Source organism: Pseudophryne corroboree, chromosome 7 (genome assembly GCF_028390025.1).
Source record: "Pseudophryne corroboree isolate aPseCor3 chromosome 7, aPseCor3.hap2, whole genome shotgun sequence".
Taxonomy (NCBI): Eukaryota; Metazoa; Chordata; class Amphibia; order Anura; family Myobatrachidae; genus Pseudophryne; species Pseudophryne corroboree.
Genome location: NC_086450.1, coordinates 489687577 through 489704386, shown reverse-complemented (window position 1 = coordinate 489704386; position 16810 = coordinate 489687577). Strand labels below are relative to the sequence as shown.

At 48.0% G+C, this 16810-nt stretch overlaps 1 protein-coding gene across 2 annotated transcripts in view; it reads right to left on the bottom strand.

The window, feature by feature from the left end:
- Window positions 1-274: 274 nt before the first annotated feature.
- The window catches only part of LOC134945700 (guanylate-binding protein 1-like), a 201873-nt gene continuing 185337 nt past the window's right edge, over window positions 275-16810 (bottom strand). For both annotated transcript variants that reach the window (XM_063935144.1, XM_063935145.1), the window contains 2 exons: window positions 11992-12185; window positions 275-2384 (listed from right to left, as the gene is read on the bottom strand). In XM_063935144.1, coding sequence (XP_063791214.1) covers window positions 2166-2384; window positions 11992-12185 — 413 coding nt within the window. In that variant the 3' untranslated portion in view covers window positions 275-2165. The remainder of the gene's footprint in view (window positions 2385-11991; window positions 12186-16810) is intronic.

The following is a 16810-nucleotide window of genomic DNA, read 5'->3' as shown; positions in this document are numbered from 1 at the left end:
GAGGAAGGAGGGCAGGGGAGGCAGGAGGGCGGGTGGGGCAGGGGAGGCAGGGGGGACAATGGAGGCAGGAGGGCAGGGGGGACAGGGGAGGCAAGGGGGGCAGGGGAGGCAATGGAGACAGGAGGGTAGGGGAGGCAGAGGAGCAGAAGAGGCAGGGAGGTAGGGGAGGCAGGAGGGCAGGGGAGGCAGGAGAACTGGGGGGGCAGGGGAGGAAGGCGGGACAATGGATGTAGGAGGGCAGGGGGTAAGGGGAGGCGGGGGGGGGCAGGGGAGACAGAGGAGGCAGAGCCTCACCTGCCATACTCCAGTATACTCCGGAGTTATGACTACAAAAATGATTAGAATAATGTAAAGAAGATTCCGGCTATGACGCCTCACCAGCCACTGATCTCACAGCACCTCACTGAACGAGGCATGTCTCATATGGCTGTGGAAGCAAAGAATTTAATAGTACATGATTTCAGCTATTGCTAAATGCAGGTGTGCAGTAGTAGGGTAATGTGGGGTTAGTAGTACAGGCTGCAATAGTCACAGGCGCTGTGGTCTTTGGTGAGATTGTGTTTAGTGCCACAGCTGGAGCAGCTCCTCTGTGTGATGATTCCATATACAGGGCCAGGCTGCCGCTGGTTTGGCGGGAATTAGAATAGCTGTTTTGCACTTGGTTAAAATCAAATGTATTTAGAATGGGAGAACAAAAAACTCAGATTTACTGTAAGTGGAGGTGTGTGCAGTTCTGACGCTCTATTCTAAGATACGGCTGCGTTGGTTTTATTACAGCCTAGTGGAGCGGCCTGCACTGGGAGATCGGAACAACACATTTCCTATGGCAGTCAGTGTACAGTACCAGCGGAACTGCAACCCACAAACACAATGAATGTTACCGGGCAGGAGGTGTTCTCTCCAGTCACAGCCACAAGAGGAATTGAGTCCTTCATCAGTTTAGAGCTAGTTGGGATTGGCACCAATTCTTTAATAACGCTAATTTTGGACCTCCATAGTGCACTTTAATGGAGAAGCGAATTTCCAAGCGCATATCAAGGTAATGTAAAAAAAGGAAAGAACATTTTTGCAAACATGGCACGTGTAATAAGGATAGTACATGTGTTCTGCTCTCTCCGGGTTAATTAAAGCATCAAATGTCACTAAACTGAAAAGGTTTGCTGTGTGGAGTTGGCCCACGAGAGATGGGCGTATTCAGAGCTGGCCCTAACCAATATGATGCCCTAGGCATTCGCCTAGTTTACTGCTAATTGCACAACCATGGTGTAGATGATACAGCCATTTGTTGTGCACATTTCGTGTGCTTCAACCATCATTTCCAGTAATTTGCATAACAGATGCCGTAGTGTCCCAGGGGATATTTCCATAGTGACCCAATAATGGTGCATGCATGGACCCACAAAGGGGACAATGGCTGGGAATGATTAGGCTTAGCTGGACCATTATTAGACATACAGCTATAGTTACTAAGCAGATAACCTCTTTTGTCCTGTGTATGAGGACATTTGTCCCTATATTATATTGGGGTGTGGTATACGTGACCCGCGGTCAGGAGAGCCTGTGGTCGCCACGGGTTCTATTCACACTCAATAGGGTGGAATTCAAATGTTTGAAAAGTCGGTTGGGTGTCTGTTTTTTCCCGTCTATTGGATATGAAAAAACAGACTCCCAACTGACTTTTCAAAAAAATTGAATATCCCCCTATGGGTGTCGTGGACACCCACGAGTGGGAATAGTCCCTGTTGGTTGGCATGCCAACCATCAGGATTTTGAGGGGATGGGATTTAGGGGGAGGTTATGTGACCTTTGGTCTCCTGACCACCGGTCACATAACTATATCCCATTATATTGTTATTCTGCTCAACCAAAGTGCTAAATATCCAATGTGCCCACGTTTTGCGTCCACGTGTGAGAAGCCAGGACTGTGAGCCACTTTAATTACTTATCTACTCAGATATATCTAAAAGACCCAAACGAGGGCGATTGAAAAGGAAAATGATAAAAATAAAAAGCACGCTTTTAGATGAGGTGACCATGCTGCAAGATATGAAACCACAGACTCCTATATCGTAAATATTTGAAACAAATTCCTGTATGTCATTTATATCACACAGACAGCACACTGGTACCTTATACTGTGAGTATAATAATGTATCAGCGTTCCATTATCTTGAAAATAAACGTGCAATTCCACCAAAGATTATGCCGCCAACTACAGCGATGCCAACCGGTACAGATAGATATATGCCCATAATCAGGGTAAATAGCAAAACGACCCATCCGAGATTTTCCAACTCATCTCTCTGCTTCTGCAACAGCGTTACTTGACACTCGTACTTTCTGGCGCGGGTATAATACCCCTCCGATTTATACGCCTCCATTTCCTGAGGGCACAAGAGTCACAGCAAGTACAGTAAATGGGGGAATTACAGCTAAACATGTAAAAGTTCTACATTACAGATCACCGTATGTATAAAAATGACATTACCCAGAGACAGATTATGGGAATTGAAGGCATTGTAACAATCTACTATGATCAGGTGCGGTGTATGCGCTTAGGAAGAGACCTGAGGATGGAAGGTGAGTATCAGGGTACGAGTTAGGGCCTTGTGGGGGAAGGGAGGGTTAGCGTTAGGCACTAAAGGGAGGTTAGGTACTAGGAGGGTGGGTAGCCATAGCCGCCTCCACCGGCACCGGAGGGCTAGGGTAAGGGACGGGGGAGGGGTAGAATACTTGCCCCATCCAGGCATACAGGCAAAGGTCATTCCTGTGCCTCCATTACTAACTTTCCCAAATATATTCTACTGTATGTGTCCGGAAATATGTTTGGGCCAGCCATTATGTGTGGATTACTATATACCTCTTTCGCTAACGTCCTAGTGGATGCTGGGGACTCCGTAAGGACCATGGGGAATAGACGTGCTCCGCAGGAGACTGGGCACTCTAAAGAAAGATTAGGTACTATCTGGTGTGCACTGGCTCCTCCCTCTATGCCCCTCCTCCAGACCTCAGTTAGAATCTGTGCCCGGCCAGAGCTGGGTGCTCCTAGTGGGCTCTCCTGAGCTTACTAGTAAAGAAAGTATTTTGTTCGTTTTTTTATTTTCAGAGAGCTTCTGCTGGCAACAGACTCTCTGCTACGTGGGACTGAGGGGAGAGAAGCAAACCTACTCACTGCAGCTAAGTTGCGCTTCTTAGGCTACTGGACACCATTAGCTCCAGAGGGATCGAACACAGGACCCTAACCTTGATCGTCCATTCCCGGAGCCGCGCCGCCGTCCCCCTCGCAGAGCCAGAAGTACAGAAGCAGCAGAAGCAAGAAGACATCGAAATCGGCGGCAGAAGACTCCTGTCTTCACTACAGGTAGCGCACAGCACTGCAGCTGTGCGCCATTGCTCCCGCAGCACACCCACACACTCCGGTCACTGTAGGGTGCAGGGCGCAGGGGGGGGCGCCCTGGGCAGCAATTAAGATACCTGATGGCAAAAGTATACATATATACAGTCAGGCACTGTATATATGTACGAGCCCCCGCCATTTTTACACATAAGAAGCGGGACAGAAACCCGCCGCTGAAGGGGCGGGGCCTTCTTCCTCAGCACACCAGCGCCATTTTCTCTTCACAGCTCCGCTGGAAGGACGCTCCCCAGGCTCTCCCCTGCAGTATACAGGTGCAATAGAGGGTAAAAAAAGAGAGGGGGGGCACATAAATTTAGGCGCAGATATATGTATATAAAAAACAGCAGCTACTGGGTAATCACTAAGGTACAGTGTAATCCCTGGGTTAATAGCGCTGGGGTGTGTGCTGGCATACTCTCTCTCTGTCTCTCCAAAGGGCCTTGTGGGGGAACTGTCTTCAAATAGAGCATCCCCTGTGTGTGTGGTGTGTCGGTACATGTGTGTCGACATGTCTGAGGTAAAAGGCTCCCCTAAGGAGAAGATAGAGCAAATATGTGGGTGAGAGGGTGTCTCCCTCGACAACGCCGACACCTGTTTGGATATGTGTAAGTGCTAAGGTGAATTTATTGCACAAAGGATTAGAGAATAGACTGGAAATCTATCCATGTCTGTCCCTATGGCACAGAGACTTTCAGAGTCTCACAATGCTCACTATCAAAAATAATAAACACTGATATCGACACGGAGTTTGACTCCAGTGTCGACTACGATAATGCAAAGTTACAGCCAAAATGGCAGGAAAGTATTCAATATATGATTATTGTAATAAAAGATGATTTGCATATCACTGATGACTCATTTGTCCCTGACACAAGGGTACACATGTTTAATAGAGATGAGCGGGTTCGGTTCCTCGGAATCCGAACCCCCCCGAACTTCAGCCTTTTTACACGGGTCCGAGGCAGACTCGGATCTTCCCGCCTTGCTCGGCTAACCCGAGCGCGCCCGAAAGTCATCATCCCGCTGTCGGATTCTCGCGAGGCTCGTATTCTATCGCGAGACTCGGATTCTATATAAGGAGCCGCGCGTCGCCGCCATTTTCACACGTGCATTGAGATTGATAGGGAGAGGACGTGGCTGGCGTCCTCTCCGTTTATAGAGAAGAGAGTAGAGAGTTAGAGACACTATTTACTAATTTTGGGGAGCATATTAGGACTGGAGTACTACTACTTGCTGATAGTGTGACCAGTGACCATTGACCACCAGTTTAATTAATCCGTTCTCTGCCTGAAAAAAAACGATACACAGTGTGACACAGTCACATACCATATCTGTGCTCAGCCCAGTGTGCTGCATCATATACTGTATATCATTATTTGACTGCTGAGTGCTCACTGCTCACACAGCTTAATTGTGGGGGAGACTGTGGAGCAGTTATAGCAGGAGTACATATTTTAAGTACAGTGCACACTTTTGCTGCCAGAGTGCCACTGCCAGTGTGACTGACCAGTGACCACTGACCACCAGTATATTGTGATTGTCTGCTGACCACCAGTATATTGTGATTGTCTGCCTGAAAAAGTTAAACACTCGTCGTGTGATGTTTTTATAAACGCATTCTGCAGACAGTGTCCAGCAGGTCCGTCATTACATAATATATACCTGTCCGGCTGCAGTACTAGTGTGATATATATATATTTTAATTTTATCTCATTATCATCCAGTCTATATTAGCAGCAGACACAGTACGGTAGTCCACGGCTGTAGCTACCTCTGTGTCGGCAGTCGCTCGTCCATCCATAATTGTATACCACCTACCCGTGGTTTTTTTTTTTTCTATCTTCTTGATACTAGTAGCTTACTTTAGGAGTCTGCAGTGCTGACAGACAGTGTCCAGCAGGTCCGTCATTACATAATATATTCCTGTCCGGCTGCAGTACTAGTGTGATATATATATATATTTTAATTTTATCTCATTATCATCCAGTCTATATTAGCAGCAGACACAGTACGGTAGTCCACGGCTGTAGCTACCTCTGTGTCGGCAGTCGCTCGTCATCCATAAGTATACTAGTATCCATCCATCTCCATTGTTTACCTGAGGTGCCTTTTAGTTGTGCCTATTAAAATATGGAGAACAAAAATGTTGAGGTTCCAAAAATAGGGAAAGATCAAGATCCACTTCCACCTCGTGCTGAAGCTGCTGCCACTAGTCATGGCCGAGACGATGAAATTCCATCAACGTTGTCTGCCAAGGCCGATGCCCAATGTCATAGTACAGAGCATGTAAAATCCAAAACACCAAATATCAGTAAAAAAAGGACTCAAAAATCTAAAATAAAATTGTCGGAGGAGAAGCGTAAACTTGCCAATATGCCATTTACCACACGGAGTGGCAAGGAACGGCTGAGGCTCTGGCTTATGTTCATGGCTAGTGGTTCAGCTTCACATGAGGATGGAAGCACTCAGCCTCTCGCTAGAAAAATGAAAAGACTCAAGCTGGCAAAAGCACAGCAAAGAACTGTGCGTTCTTCGAAATCCCAAATCCGCAAGGAGAGTCCAATTGTGTCGGTTGCGATGCCTGACCTTCCCAACACTGGACGTGAAGAGCATGCGCCTTCCACCATTTGCAAGTGCTGGAAGGAGCACCCGCAGTCCAGTTCCTGATAGTCAGATTGAAGATGTCAGTGTTGAAGTACACCAGGATGAGGAGGATATGGGTATTGCTGGCGCTGGGGAGGAAATTGACAAGGAGGATTCTGATGGTGAGGTGGTTTGTTTAAGTCAGGCACCCGGGGAGACACCTGTTGTCCGTGGGAGGAATATGGCCATTGACATGCCTGGTGAAAATACCAAAAAAATCAGCTCTTCGGTGTGGAAGAAATGCGGACAACATTTGTCAAGCCGTGTGTTGCCTTTGTCAAGCTGTAATAAGTAGGGGTAAGGACGTTAACCACCTCGGAACATCCTCCCTTATACGTCACCTGCAGCGCATTCATAATAAGTCAGTGACAAGTTCAAAAACTTTGGGCGACAGCGGAAGCAGTCCACTGACCAGTAAATCCCTTCCTCTTGTAACCAAGCTCACGCAAACCACCCCACCAACTCCCTCAGTGTCAATTTCCTCCTTCCCCAGGAATGCCAATAGTCCTGCAGGCCATGTCACTGGCAATTCTGACAAGTCCTCTCCTGCCTGGGATTCCTCCGATGCATCCTTGCGTGTAACGCCTACTGCTCATGGCGCTGCTGTTGTTGCTGCTGGGAGTCGATGGTCATCCCAGAGGGGAAGTCGTAAGACCACTTTTACTACTTCCACCAAGCAATTGACTGTCCAACAGTCCTTTGCGAGGAAGATGAAATATCACAGCAGTCATCCAGCTGCAAAGCGGATAACTGAGACCTTGGCATCCTGGGTGGTGAGAAACGTGGTTCCGGTATCCATCATTACTACAGAGCCAACTAGAGACTTGTTGGAGGTACTGTGTCCCCGGTACCAAATACCATCTAGGTTCCATTTCTCTAGGCAGGCGATACCAAAAATGTACACAGACCTCAGAAAAAGAGTCACCAGTGTCCTAAAAAATTGCAGCTGTACCCAATGTCCACTTAACCACGGACATGTGGACAAGTGGAGCAGGGCAGGATCAGGACTATATGACTGTGACAGCCCACTGGGTAGATGTATGGACTCCCGCTACAAGAACAGCAGCGGCGGCACCAGTAGCAGCATCTCGCAAACGCCAACTCTTTCCTAGGCAGGCTATGCTTTGTATCACCGGTTTCCAGAATACGCACACAGCTGAAAACCTCTTACGGCAACTGAGGAAGATCATCGTGGAATGGCTTACCTCAATTGGACTCTCCTGTGGATTTGTGGCATCGGACAACGCCAGCAATATTGTGTGTGCATTAAATCTGGGCAAATTCCAGCACGACCCATGTTTTGCACATACCTTGAATTTGGTGGTGCAGAATTATTTAAAAAACGACAGGGGCGTGCAAGAGATGCTGTCGGTGGCCAGAAGAATTGCGGGACACTTTCAGCGTACAGGCACCACGTACAGAAGACTGGAGCACCACCAAAAACGCCTGAACCTGCCCTGCCATCATCTGAAGCAAGAAGTGGTAACGAGGTGGAATTCAACCCTCTATATGCTTCAGAGGTTGGAGGAGCAGCAAAAGGCCATTCAAGCCTATACAATTGAGCACGATATAGGAGGTGGAATGCACCTGTCTCAAGCGCAGTGGAGAATGATTTCAACGTTGTGCAAGGTTCTGCTGCCCTTTGAACTTGTCACACGTGAAGTCAGTTCAGACACTGCCAGCCTGAGTCAGGTCATTCCCCTCATCAGGCTTTTGCAGAAGAAGCTGGAGACATTGAAGGAGGAGCTAACACAGAGCGATTCCGCTAGGCATGTGGGACTTGTGGATGGAGCCCTTAATTCGCTTAACAAGGATTCACGGGTGGTCAATCTGTTGAAATCAGAGCACTACATTTTGGCCACCGTGCTCGATCCTAGATTTAAAACCTACCTTGGATCTCTCTTTCCGGCAGACACAAGTCTGCTGGGGTTCAAAGACCTGCTGGTGAGAAAATTGTCAAGTCAAGCGGAACGCGACCTGTCAACATCTCCTCCTTCACATTCTCCCGCAACTGGGGGTGCGAGGAAAAGGCTCAGAATTCCGAGCCCACCCGCTGGCGGTGATGCAGGGCAGTCTGGAGCGACTGCTGATGCTGACATCTGGTCCGGACTGAAGGACCTGCCAACGATTACGGACATGTCGTCTACTGGCACTGCATATGATTCTCTCCCCATTGAAAGAATGGTGGAGGATTATATGAGTGACCGCATCCAAGTAGGCACGTCAGACAGTCCGTACTTATACTGGCAGGAAAAAGAGGCAATTTGGAGGCCCTTGCACAAACTGGCTTTATTCTACCTAAGTTGCCCTCCCACAAGTGTGTACTCCGAAAGAGTGTTTAGTGCCGCCGCTCACCTTGTCAGCAATCGGCGTACAAGGTTACTTCCAGAAAATGTGGAGAAGATGATGTTCATTAAAATGAATTATAATCAATTTCTCCGTGGAGACATTGACCAGCAGCAATTGCCTCCACAAAGTACACAGGGAGCTGAGATGGTGGATTCCAGTGGGGACGAATTGATAATCTGTGAGGAGGGGGATGTACACGGTGATATATCGGAGGATGATGATGAGGTGGACATCTTGCCTCTGTAGAGCCAGTTTGTGCAAGGAGAGATTAATTGCTTCTTTTTTGGTGGGGGTCCAAACCAACCCGTCATTTCAGTCACAGTCGTGTGGCAGACCCTGTCACTGAAATGATGGGTTGGTTAAAGTGTGCATGTCCTGTTTATACAACATAAGGGTGGGTGGGAGGGCCCAAGGACAATTCCATCTTGCACCTCTTTTTTCTTTCATTTTTCTTTGCGTCATGTGCTGTTTGGGGAGTATTTTTTTGAAGGGCCATCCTGCGTGACACTGCAGTGCCACTCCTAGATGGGCCAGGTGTTTGTGTCGGCCACTAGGGTCGCTTAGCTTACTCACACAGCTACCTCATTGTGCCTCTTTTTTTCTTTGCGTCATGTGCTGTTTGGGGGGTGTTTTTTGGAAGGGCCAACCTGCGTGACACTGCAGTGCCACTCCTTGATGGGCCAGGTGTTTGTGTCGGCCACTTGGGTCGCTTAGCTTAGTCATCCAGCGACCTCGGTGCAAATTTTAGGACTAAAAATAATATTGTGAGGTGTGAGGTGTTCAGAATAGACTGAAAATGAGTGGAAATTATGTTTTTTGAGGTTAATAATACTTTGGGATCAAAATGACCCCCAAATTCTATGATTTAAGCTGTTTTTTAGGGTTTTTTGAAAAAAACACCTGAATCCAAAACACACCCGAATCCGACAAAAAAAATTCGGTGAGGTTTTGCCAAAACGCGTTCGAACCCAAAACACGGCCGCGGAACCGAACCCAAAACCAAAACACAAAACCCGAAAAATTTCAAGTGCACATCCCTACTAGTTGTACGGTGTGATTGGTGTGGCTGGTATGAGTCTTACCCTGGATTCCAAAATCCTTTCCTTGTAATGTCAGCTCTTCCGGGCACAGTTTCCTTAACTGAGGTCTGGAGGAGGGGCATAGAGGGAGGAGCCAGTGCACACCAGATAGTACCTAATCTTTCTTTAGAGTGCCCAGTCTCCTGCGGAGCCCGTCTATTCCCCATGGTCCTTACGGAGTCCCCAGCATCCACTACGGACTACGAGAAATAGAATTACCGGTGAGTAAATTCTCATTTTCCACAATGATCCTTCAGTTAAAGATTCCTCTTTAGTGGGTAAAATGTGGATGAGAGAGATTTATGGATATCAGGAAGAATTTTCTCAAAACACATAGCCGTGTACAGATACAGGAGCGGATCTAGGCACGGCAAAGCAGGGCAGGCGCCCAGAGCAGTGATGCCCGTGGGCACGGCCGCAGTCACCCCGCAGGCACCCGTCGCCCACTCGCATCTCTCACTCTGGCTGCAGCAGGCACTGTGGGCTGTGTCGGCACCCGCTTCAGCCGGCTCCATTGTCAGACAGATGCCAGAGGTCATAATTGACATCAAGTGTCTGTGAGGCGCTGCTATGGGAGACACGTCATGACATTTCTCCCATAGATACGAGGAGCGGGCGGCCAGAGACGGAGGGCAGCAGTGGTCGGGAAGCAGGAGTGGGACTGGTGAGTATTTTTTTTAATGTGTTTGTAAGCGCCGCTACTAGGGGGCATAACTACAGGGGGCACATCTACAGGGGGCAAAACTACAGGGGGGCACAACTACAGGGGACAAAACTACTGGGGCACATCTACAGGGGGCACATCTACAGGGCGCACATCTTCAGGGAACAAATCTGGGGGCACACCTACAGGGGGCAAATCTACGGGGGCACAGCTACAGGGAGCACAGCTACAGGGGGCACAGCTACAGTGGGCACAGCTACAGGGGACATAACTACTGCGGGCATAACTTGGCCACGCCACTTCTCTATGAAGCCAAGCCCCTATTTTTTGATGCGCACCTTTGGAACAAGGTCTAGAACCGGCCCTGTACAGATAGCCTCCTGTCCAATGGCCAGGGTTGGACTGGGCCACAGGGGTACAGAGGAAATCTCCAGTGGGCCCCACTGACAAAGGGCCCATCTCCTCCTCTAGGGATCATGTCCCAGACCAATTATATATTATGCATATGTTACCTTATACTGCACAGGACTATGGCGTATTTTCCACAATGCATTCAACTGGTGATTTATCATGCATGGAAAATATTTACAAAGGGGCCCAGACTATACACTCTCCCAAGCATCTGTGTTGGCCGACCACACCCCCTCTAGATGCTTGCCACACCCCTAAACATGGGTCTCTACCACTGAATTCCCCCGGTGGGCCCTACATGCCCCAGTACGACACTGCCAATACCGCAGAGAGCCTTTAGATACAATTTTATTCTAATTTACTTTAGATCATGATTGTGTATAAGACACAGTCATCTCTGTTATAGGACAGCAAGAACAGAGACTGGCCACAAACCGATCCTTATTCAATTTACAGGACCTCAGCAAATATGATTTATATGGAATTAGAGAAAATGTACTGATGTGTCTCCTGCATTTATTTACACCTACAGAGGCTCAATGTGAAGACAGTATAAATATGTCAGCGTTGGAGATGACATATCACCACCAGAGTGGTTCAGATGTTCACATAGTGTCCTATGGCTACACCCAACACAGACCATTTGCTCCCTCAGTCGCTTTGGGCCACATTTATTAAACAATAGTTGTGGCTATTGCCCCCCAAACCAATATTAAGTATCCCCCAAATATATATATATAGGAAGACTACAACAGGCATCTCTGATACCTGCTGTGATCCCTCCATTCCCAGCGGCTGCCATATCCCCCACAGGAGCCTATAAGTATAGGGGATATCATGGTGCCCGATTTAGCAGTATTCAGAATGTGAAGGTTGGTGTAGCTGCTCACCACATATGTAGTTCTGAGCCACAGAAATGATCGCTATGTATGTGTGGTCTGTGGGACCACGCATGCACAGAAGGTCTGTGGGACCACGCATGCACAGAAGGTCTGTGGGAACACGCATGCACAGAAGGTCTGTGGGACCACGCATGCACAGAAGGTCTGTGGGAACACGCATGCACAGAAGCTCTGTGGGACCACGCATGCACAGAAGCTCAAACAGCTTCTTGAGCAGCCCCTGTTCCTGCGGGTGCAAGTTAAAACATCCACTCAGAGGAATCACATATTGCAATGCAATCCTGAGTGTTAATATTGCACCCAGATCACACTGAATTAGTGTAAGCAATAATAAAGGGACCCCTCAGGCACACATTCACACAGTCTCTCACTCACAGAAGAAAGTGAAAGCTTGAGAAATCTAGATCATGTCACCTGTCAGTGTAGTAGACATTTTCATGACTCTACAAAGGCGTAAAAGACAGCACCAGCATACAGGAACATGAGGTGATGCTACGTGAGTAACATATATGTATGGAATTAGCACCGTGTAGGAACAGAACTTACTCTTTTCTTCTGCTCAATGATAAATTTTAGTTTAATCTGCTTCATTTCATTGTCAGCTTTGATCTTCTCCTTCAGCCGTTCAAAGCTCTCCTGTGCAGTTCTTTTCTGCTCCTCAGACTTCAGCTTCTCCTCTGATGATTTCATTTCATCCATTCTCTCCTTCATCTCTTCTTTTTCCTTCCTCATCCTTTCTTCTAATATAAAAAAAGGGAAAATAATGACCTGTAGTTGGCTTGGATGTCTCTAAACAAATTGCGATACTGCAGCCAATGTTAGGCATTAGGGCCAATATCACTGTATGCGTGGCCCTCCAGGAATGAATGCAATGACTAATGGTGCGGCTATTGAAATCAATGCAACGGTATCATTATGGGCCATGTCTGTAAACAGTCCTTGAAAGACACTAGTGACTAACGTGTATACATGTGTGTATATGTATGAGTGTATGCCTGCATGCATGTTATCACTGGCTGACCACACTAGTGTAACCCTTATCTATGGTAACAGTAGGGGTTTTATAAATATATATCTATATACAGTGGGGCAAACAAGTATTTGGACAGCCACCGATTGTGCAAACCCACTTAAAAATGAGAGAGGTCTGTAATTTCCATCTTACTGTAGGTACACTTCAACTGTGAGAGACACGAACATAACAGGGCATTAATCAAGATCTGTCACAATGGCTATGAGAATTCATGTTTGTCATTGACGTGTTGTCAGGCGCGAAATTTCATACATCTGTGTATAATGAATGTTCTTAATCATTACACAATGCCTCAGCAGGTAACTGTTATTACCCAATAATATTTTGTTACAGATTGATGATGTATAACAAGATAGCTGTGAATATTGTTATTTCTCTGACGTCCTAGTGGATGCTGGGAACTCCGTAAGGACCATGGGGAATAGCGGGCTCCGAAGGAGGCTGGGCACTCTAGAAAGATTTCAGACTACCTGGTGTGCACTGGCTCCTCCCACTATGACCCTCCTCCAAGCCTCAGTTAGAATTCGTGCCCGGCCGAGGTTGGATGCACACTAGGGGCTCTCCTGAGCTCTTAGAAAGAATAGACTTAGGTTTTTTATTTTCAGTGAGACCTGCTGGCAACAGGCTCACTGCAGCGAGGGACTAAGGGGAGAAGAAGCGAACTCGCCAGCTTGCAGCCGGATTGGGCTTCTTAGGCTACTGGACACCATTAGCTCCAGAGGGATCGACCGCAGGCCCAGTCCTTGGTGTTCGGTCCCGGAGCCGCGCCACCGTCCCCCTTACAGAGCCAGAAGCAAGAAGATGGTCCGGAAAATCGGCGGCATGAAGACTCTGTCTTCACCAAGGTAGCGCACAGCACTGCAGCTGTGCGCCATTGCTCCTCTCACACTTCACACTCCAGTCACTGAGGGTGCAGGGCGCTGGGGGGGGGGTGCGCCCTGAGGCAGCAATAATAACACCTTGGCTGGCTAAAATACCTCAATATATAGCCCCAGAGGCTATATATGAGGTAAATACCCCTGCCAGAATTCCATAAAAAGCGGGAGAATAGGCCGCGAAAAAGGGGCGGAGCCTATCTCCTCAGCACACTGGCGCCATTTTTCCCTCACAGCTCGGCTGGAAGGAAGCTCCCTGGCTCTTCCCTGCAATATACAGTAACAGTAAGAGGGAAAAGAGAGGGGGGGCATTAAATTTGGCAGTATATATACATATATTATATGAAAAGCAGCTATTAGGGACATAACTCAGTTAGTCCCTGTATATATATATAGCGCTCTGGTGTGTGCTGGCATACTCTCACTCTGTCCCCCCAAAGGGCTTTTTGTGGGTCCTGTCCTCTGTTGAGCATTCCCTATGTGTGTGGGGTGTGTCGGTACGGCTGTGTCGACATGTTTGATGAGGATAATGAGGTGGAGGCGGAGCAGATGCATTTTGAAGGGACGTCACCCCCTGCGGGGCAGACACCCGAGTGGATGAACTTATGGAAAGAAATGAGTGCACGTATAGATTCTTTACATAAGAAATTTGACGACATGCCAAATGTGGGACAGCCGGGATCTCAGCTTGTGCCTGTCCAGGTGCCTCAGGGGTCGTCAGGGGCTCTAAAACGCCCGCTACCTCAGTTTGCAGACCCGGATGTCGACACGGATACTGATAACAGTGTCGACGACGATGAGTCAAACCTAATGCCTGTCAGGGCCATTCACTGCATGATTGAGGCAATGAAAGAGGTGTTAAACATTTCTGATTTACATCAAGGTACCCTTTTTTGTGGTATTATGTTTGGGGAGAAAAAACTACCCGTAGTTTTTCCCCCATCAGATGAACTAAATGAAGTGTGTGAAGAAGCGTGGCTTTTCCCTGATAAAAAATGTGTAATTCCTAAGAAGGTACTAATGGCGTTCCCTTTCCCGCCAGAGGATAGGTCACGTTGGGAAACACCACCTAGGGTGGATAAAGCGCTCACACGTTTGTCAAAAAAGGTGGCACTACCCTCTCAGGATACGGCCGCCCTTAAGGAGCCTGCTGATAGAAAGCAGGAGGCAATCCTGAAGTCTGTATACACACACTCAGGCATTATACTTAGACCAGCTATTGCGTCAGCTTGGATGTGCAGTGCTGCCGCTGCATGGTCAGAAAAACTGTCAGAAAATATTGACACACTAGACAGAGACACTATTCTGCTAACGATTATCCATATAAAAGATTCAGTCTTATATATGAGAGATGCACAGAGGGAAATTTGCCGGCTGGCATCTAAAGTAAGTGCATTGTCTATCTCTGCTAGGAGATGCTTATGGACTCGTCAGTGGACGGGAGATGCAGATTCCAAGAGGCACATGGAAGTTTTGCCTTATAAAGGGGAGGAATTATTTGGGGATGGTCTCTACGACCTAGTTTCCACAGCAACGTCTGGGAAGTCAGCATTTTTACCCCATGTTCCCTCACAGCCTAAGAAGGCGCCATTTTATCAGGTTCAGTCCTTTCGGACCCAGAAAAGCAAGCGTGGAAAAGGAGGGTCTTTTCTGTCTAGAGGCAGAGGTAGGGGAAAAAGGCTGCAACAGACAGCAGGTTCCCAGGAACAAAAGTCCTCCCCCGCTTCCTCTTCCAAGTCCGCCGCATGACGGTGGGGCTCCACAGGTGGAGCCAGGTACGGTGGGGGCCCGCCTCAGAAATTTCAGCGATCAGTGGGCTCGCTCACAGGTGGATCCCTGGATCCTTCAAGTAGTATCTCAGGGATACATGCTGGAATTCGAGTCGGCTCCACCCCACCGGTTCCTAAAATCTGCCTTGCCGATTGCTCCCTCAGACAGGGAGGCGGTGCTAGCGGCAATTCACAAGCTGTATTCCCAGCAGGTGATAATCAAGGTACCCCTACTTCAACAAGGCCGGGGTTACAATTCCACACTATTTGTGGTACCGAAGCCGGAAGCTTCGGTGAGACCCATTTTAAATTTGAAGTCCTTGAACATGTACATAAAAAATTTCAAGTTCAAGATGGAATCGCTCAGGGCGGTTATTGCAAGCCTGGACGAGGGGGATTACATGGTTTCCCTGGACATCAAGGATGCTTACCTGCATGTCCCCATTTACCATCCTCACCAGGAGTACCTCAGATTTGTGGTACAGGATTGCCATTACCAATTCCAGACGCTGCCGTTTGGACTATCCACGGCACCAAGGGTATTTTCCAAGGTTATGGCGGAAATGATGATACTCCTTCGAAGAAAGGGAGTTTTAATTATCCCGTACTTGGACGATCTCCTAATAAAGGCACGGTCCAAAGAACAGTTGTTGGTAGGAGTAGCACTATCTCAGGAAGTGCTGAACCAGCACGGCTGGATTCTGAATATCCCAAAGTCACAGCTGGTCCCGACGACACGTCTACTGTTCCTGGGGATGATTCTGGACACAGTCCAGAAAAAAGTGTTTCTCCCGGAGGAGAAAGCCAGGGAGTTGTCTTCTCTAGTCAGAGACCTCCTGAAACCAAAACAGGTATCGGTGCATCACTGCACGCGGGTCCTGGGAAAGATGGTAGCTTCTTACGAAGCAATTCCATTCGGCAGGTTCCATGCCAGAATCTTTCAGTGGGACCTGTTGGACAAGTGGTCCGGATCGCATCTTCAGATGCATCGCTTGATAACTGTCACAATCCTGACTGTAGGTTTATATTTGGTGACTTACCCCTGCCATCTGTCCTGGATCCTGTGTCTTTTCACTCACGGAGTTAAACAGCTTGTCAGCACTGAGTTTTCCTGAGTTCTCTGCCTGAGAGGTAATAGTTAATTAGCTCCACCTGTGGTGATCTCCTGTGTGAGGCTGAATTCAGTAATCTGAAGTCCAGGCTTCGGTGTTCTCTCGGCCTGCTAGGCCTCGCTGCACTTCACAGCCTCCTCTAGAGTAGTCACATGACAGTGACTTCACCTGACCCAGAGTTGTCCAATCCTCTGCCAGCCTGAGACTCTCTACATCACCTAATCCTGCCCACCAATCATCAAGGACCAGGAAGTATAAATCAGGAGGCTGAGTTGGAATCTGGGCCAGTTCCTTGTGTCACATACAGCCTTGTGTGGGTCTTAAGCTGAGCTCCCTAAAGGTAACCTTTGTACCTAAGTTCCTGTGGAAACTCTGTTCCCTTGTTACCGTTTGGTTTATTTGTGTGTTGCCATTTGATTTCACCATTTCCCTGAGTCTCAATGTAAAGGCACAGCTGCAATGTTTCATCTTAAAGGTACAGTACTGAATTCCGTGTTCTCCACTGAAAACCACAGCTGTCGTGTTTCAGTTTTACTACTGTTGTAGTTGGGATCTCCAGGGCTCAGTACCTTGTGC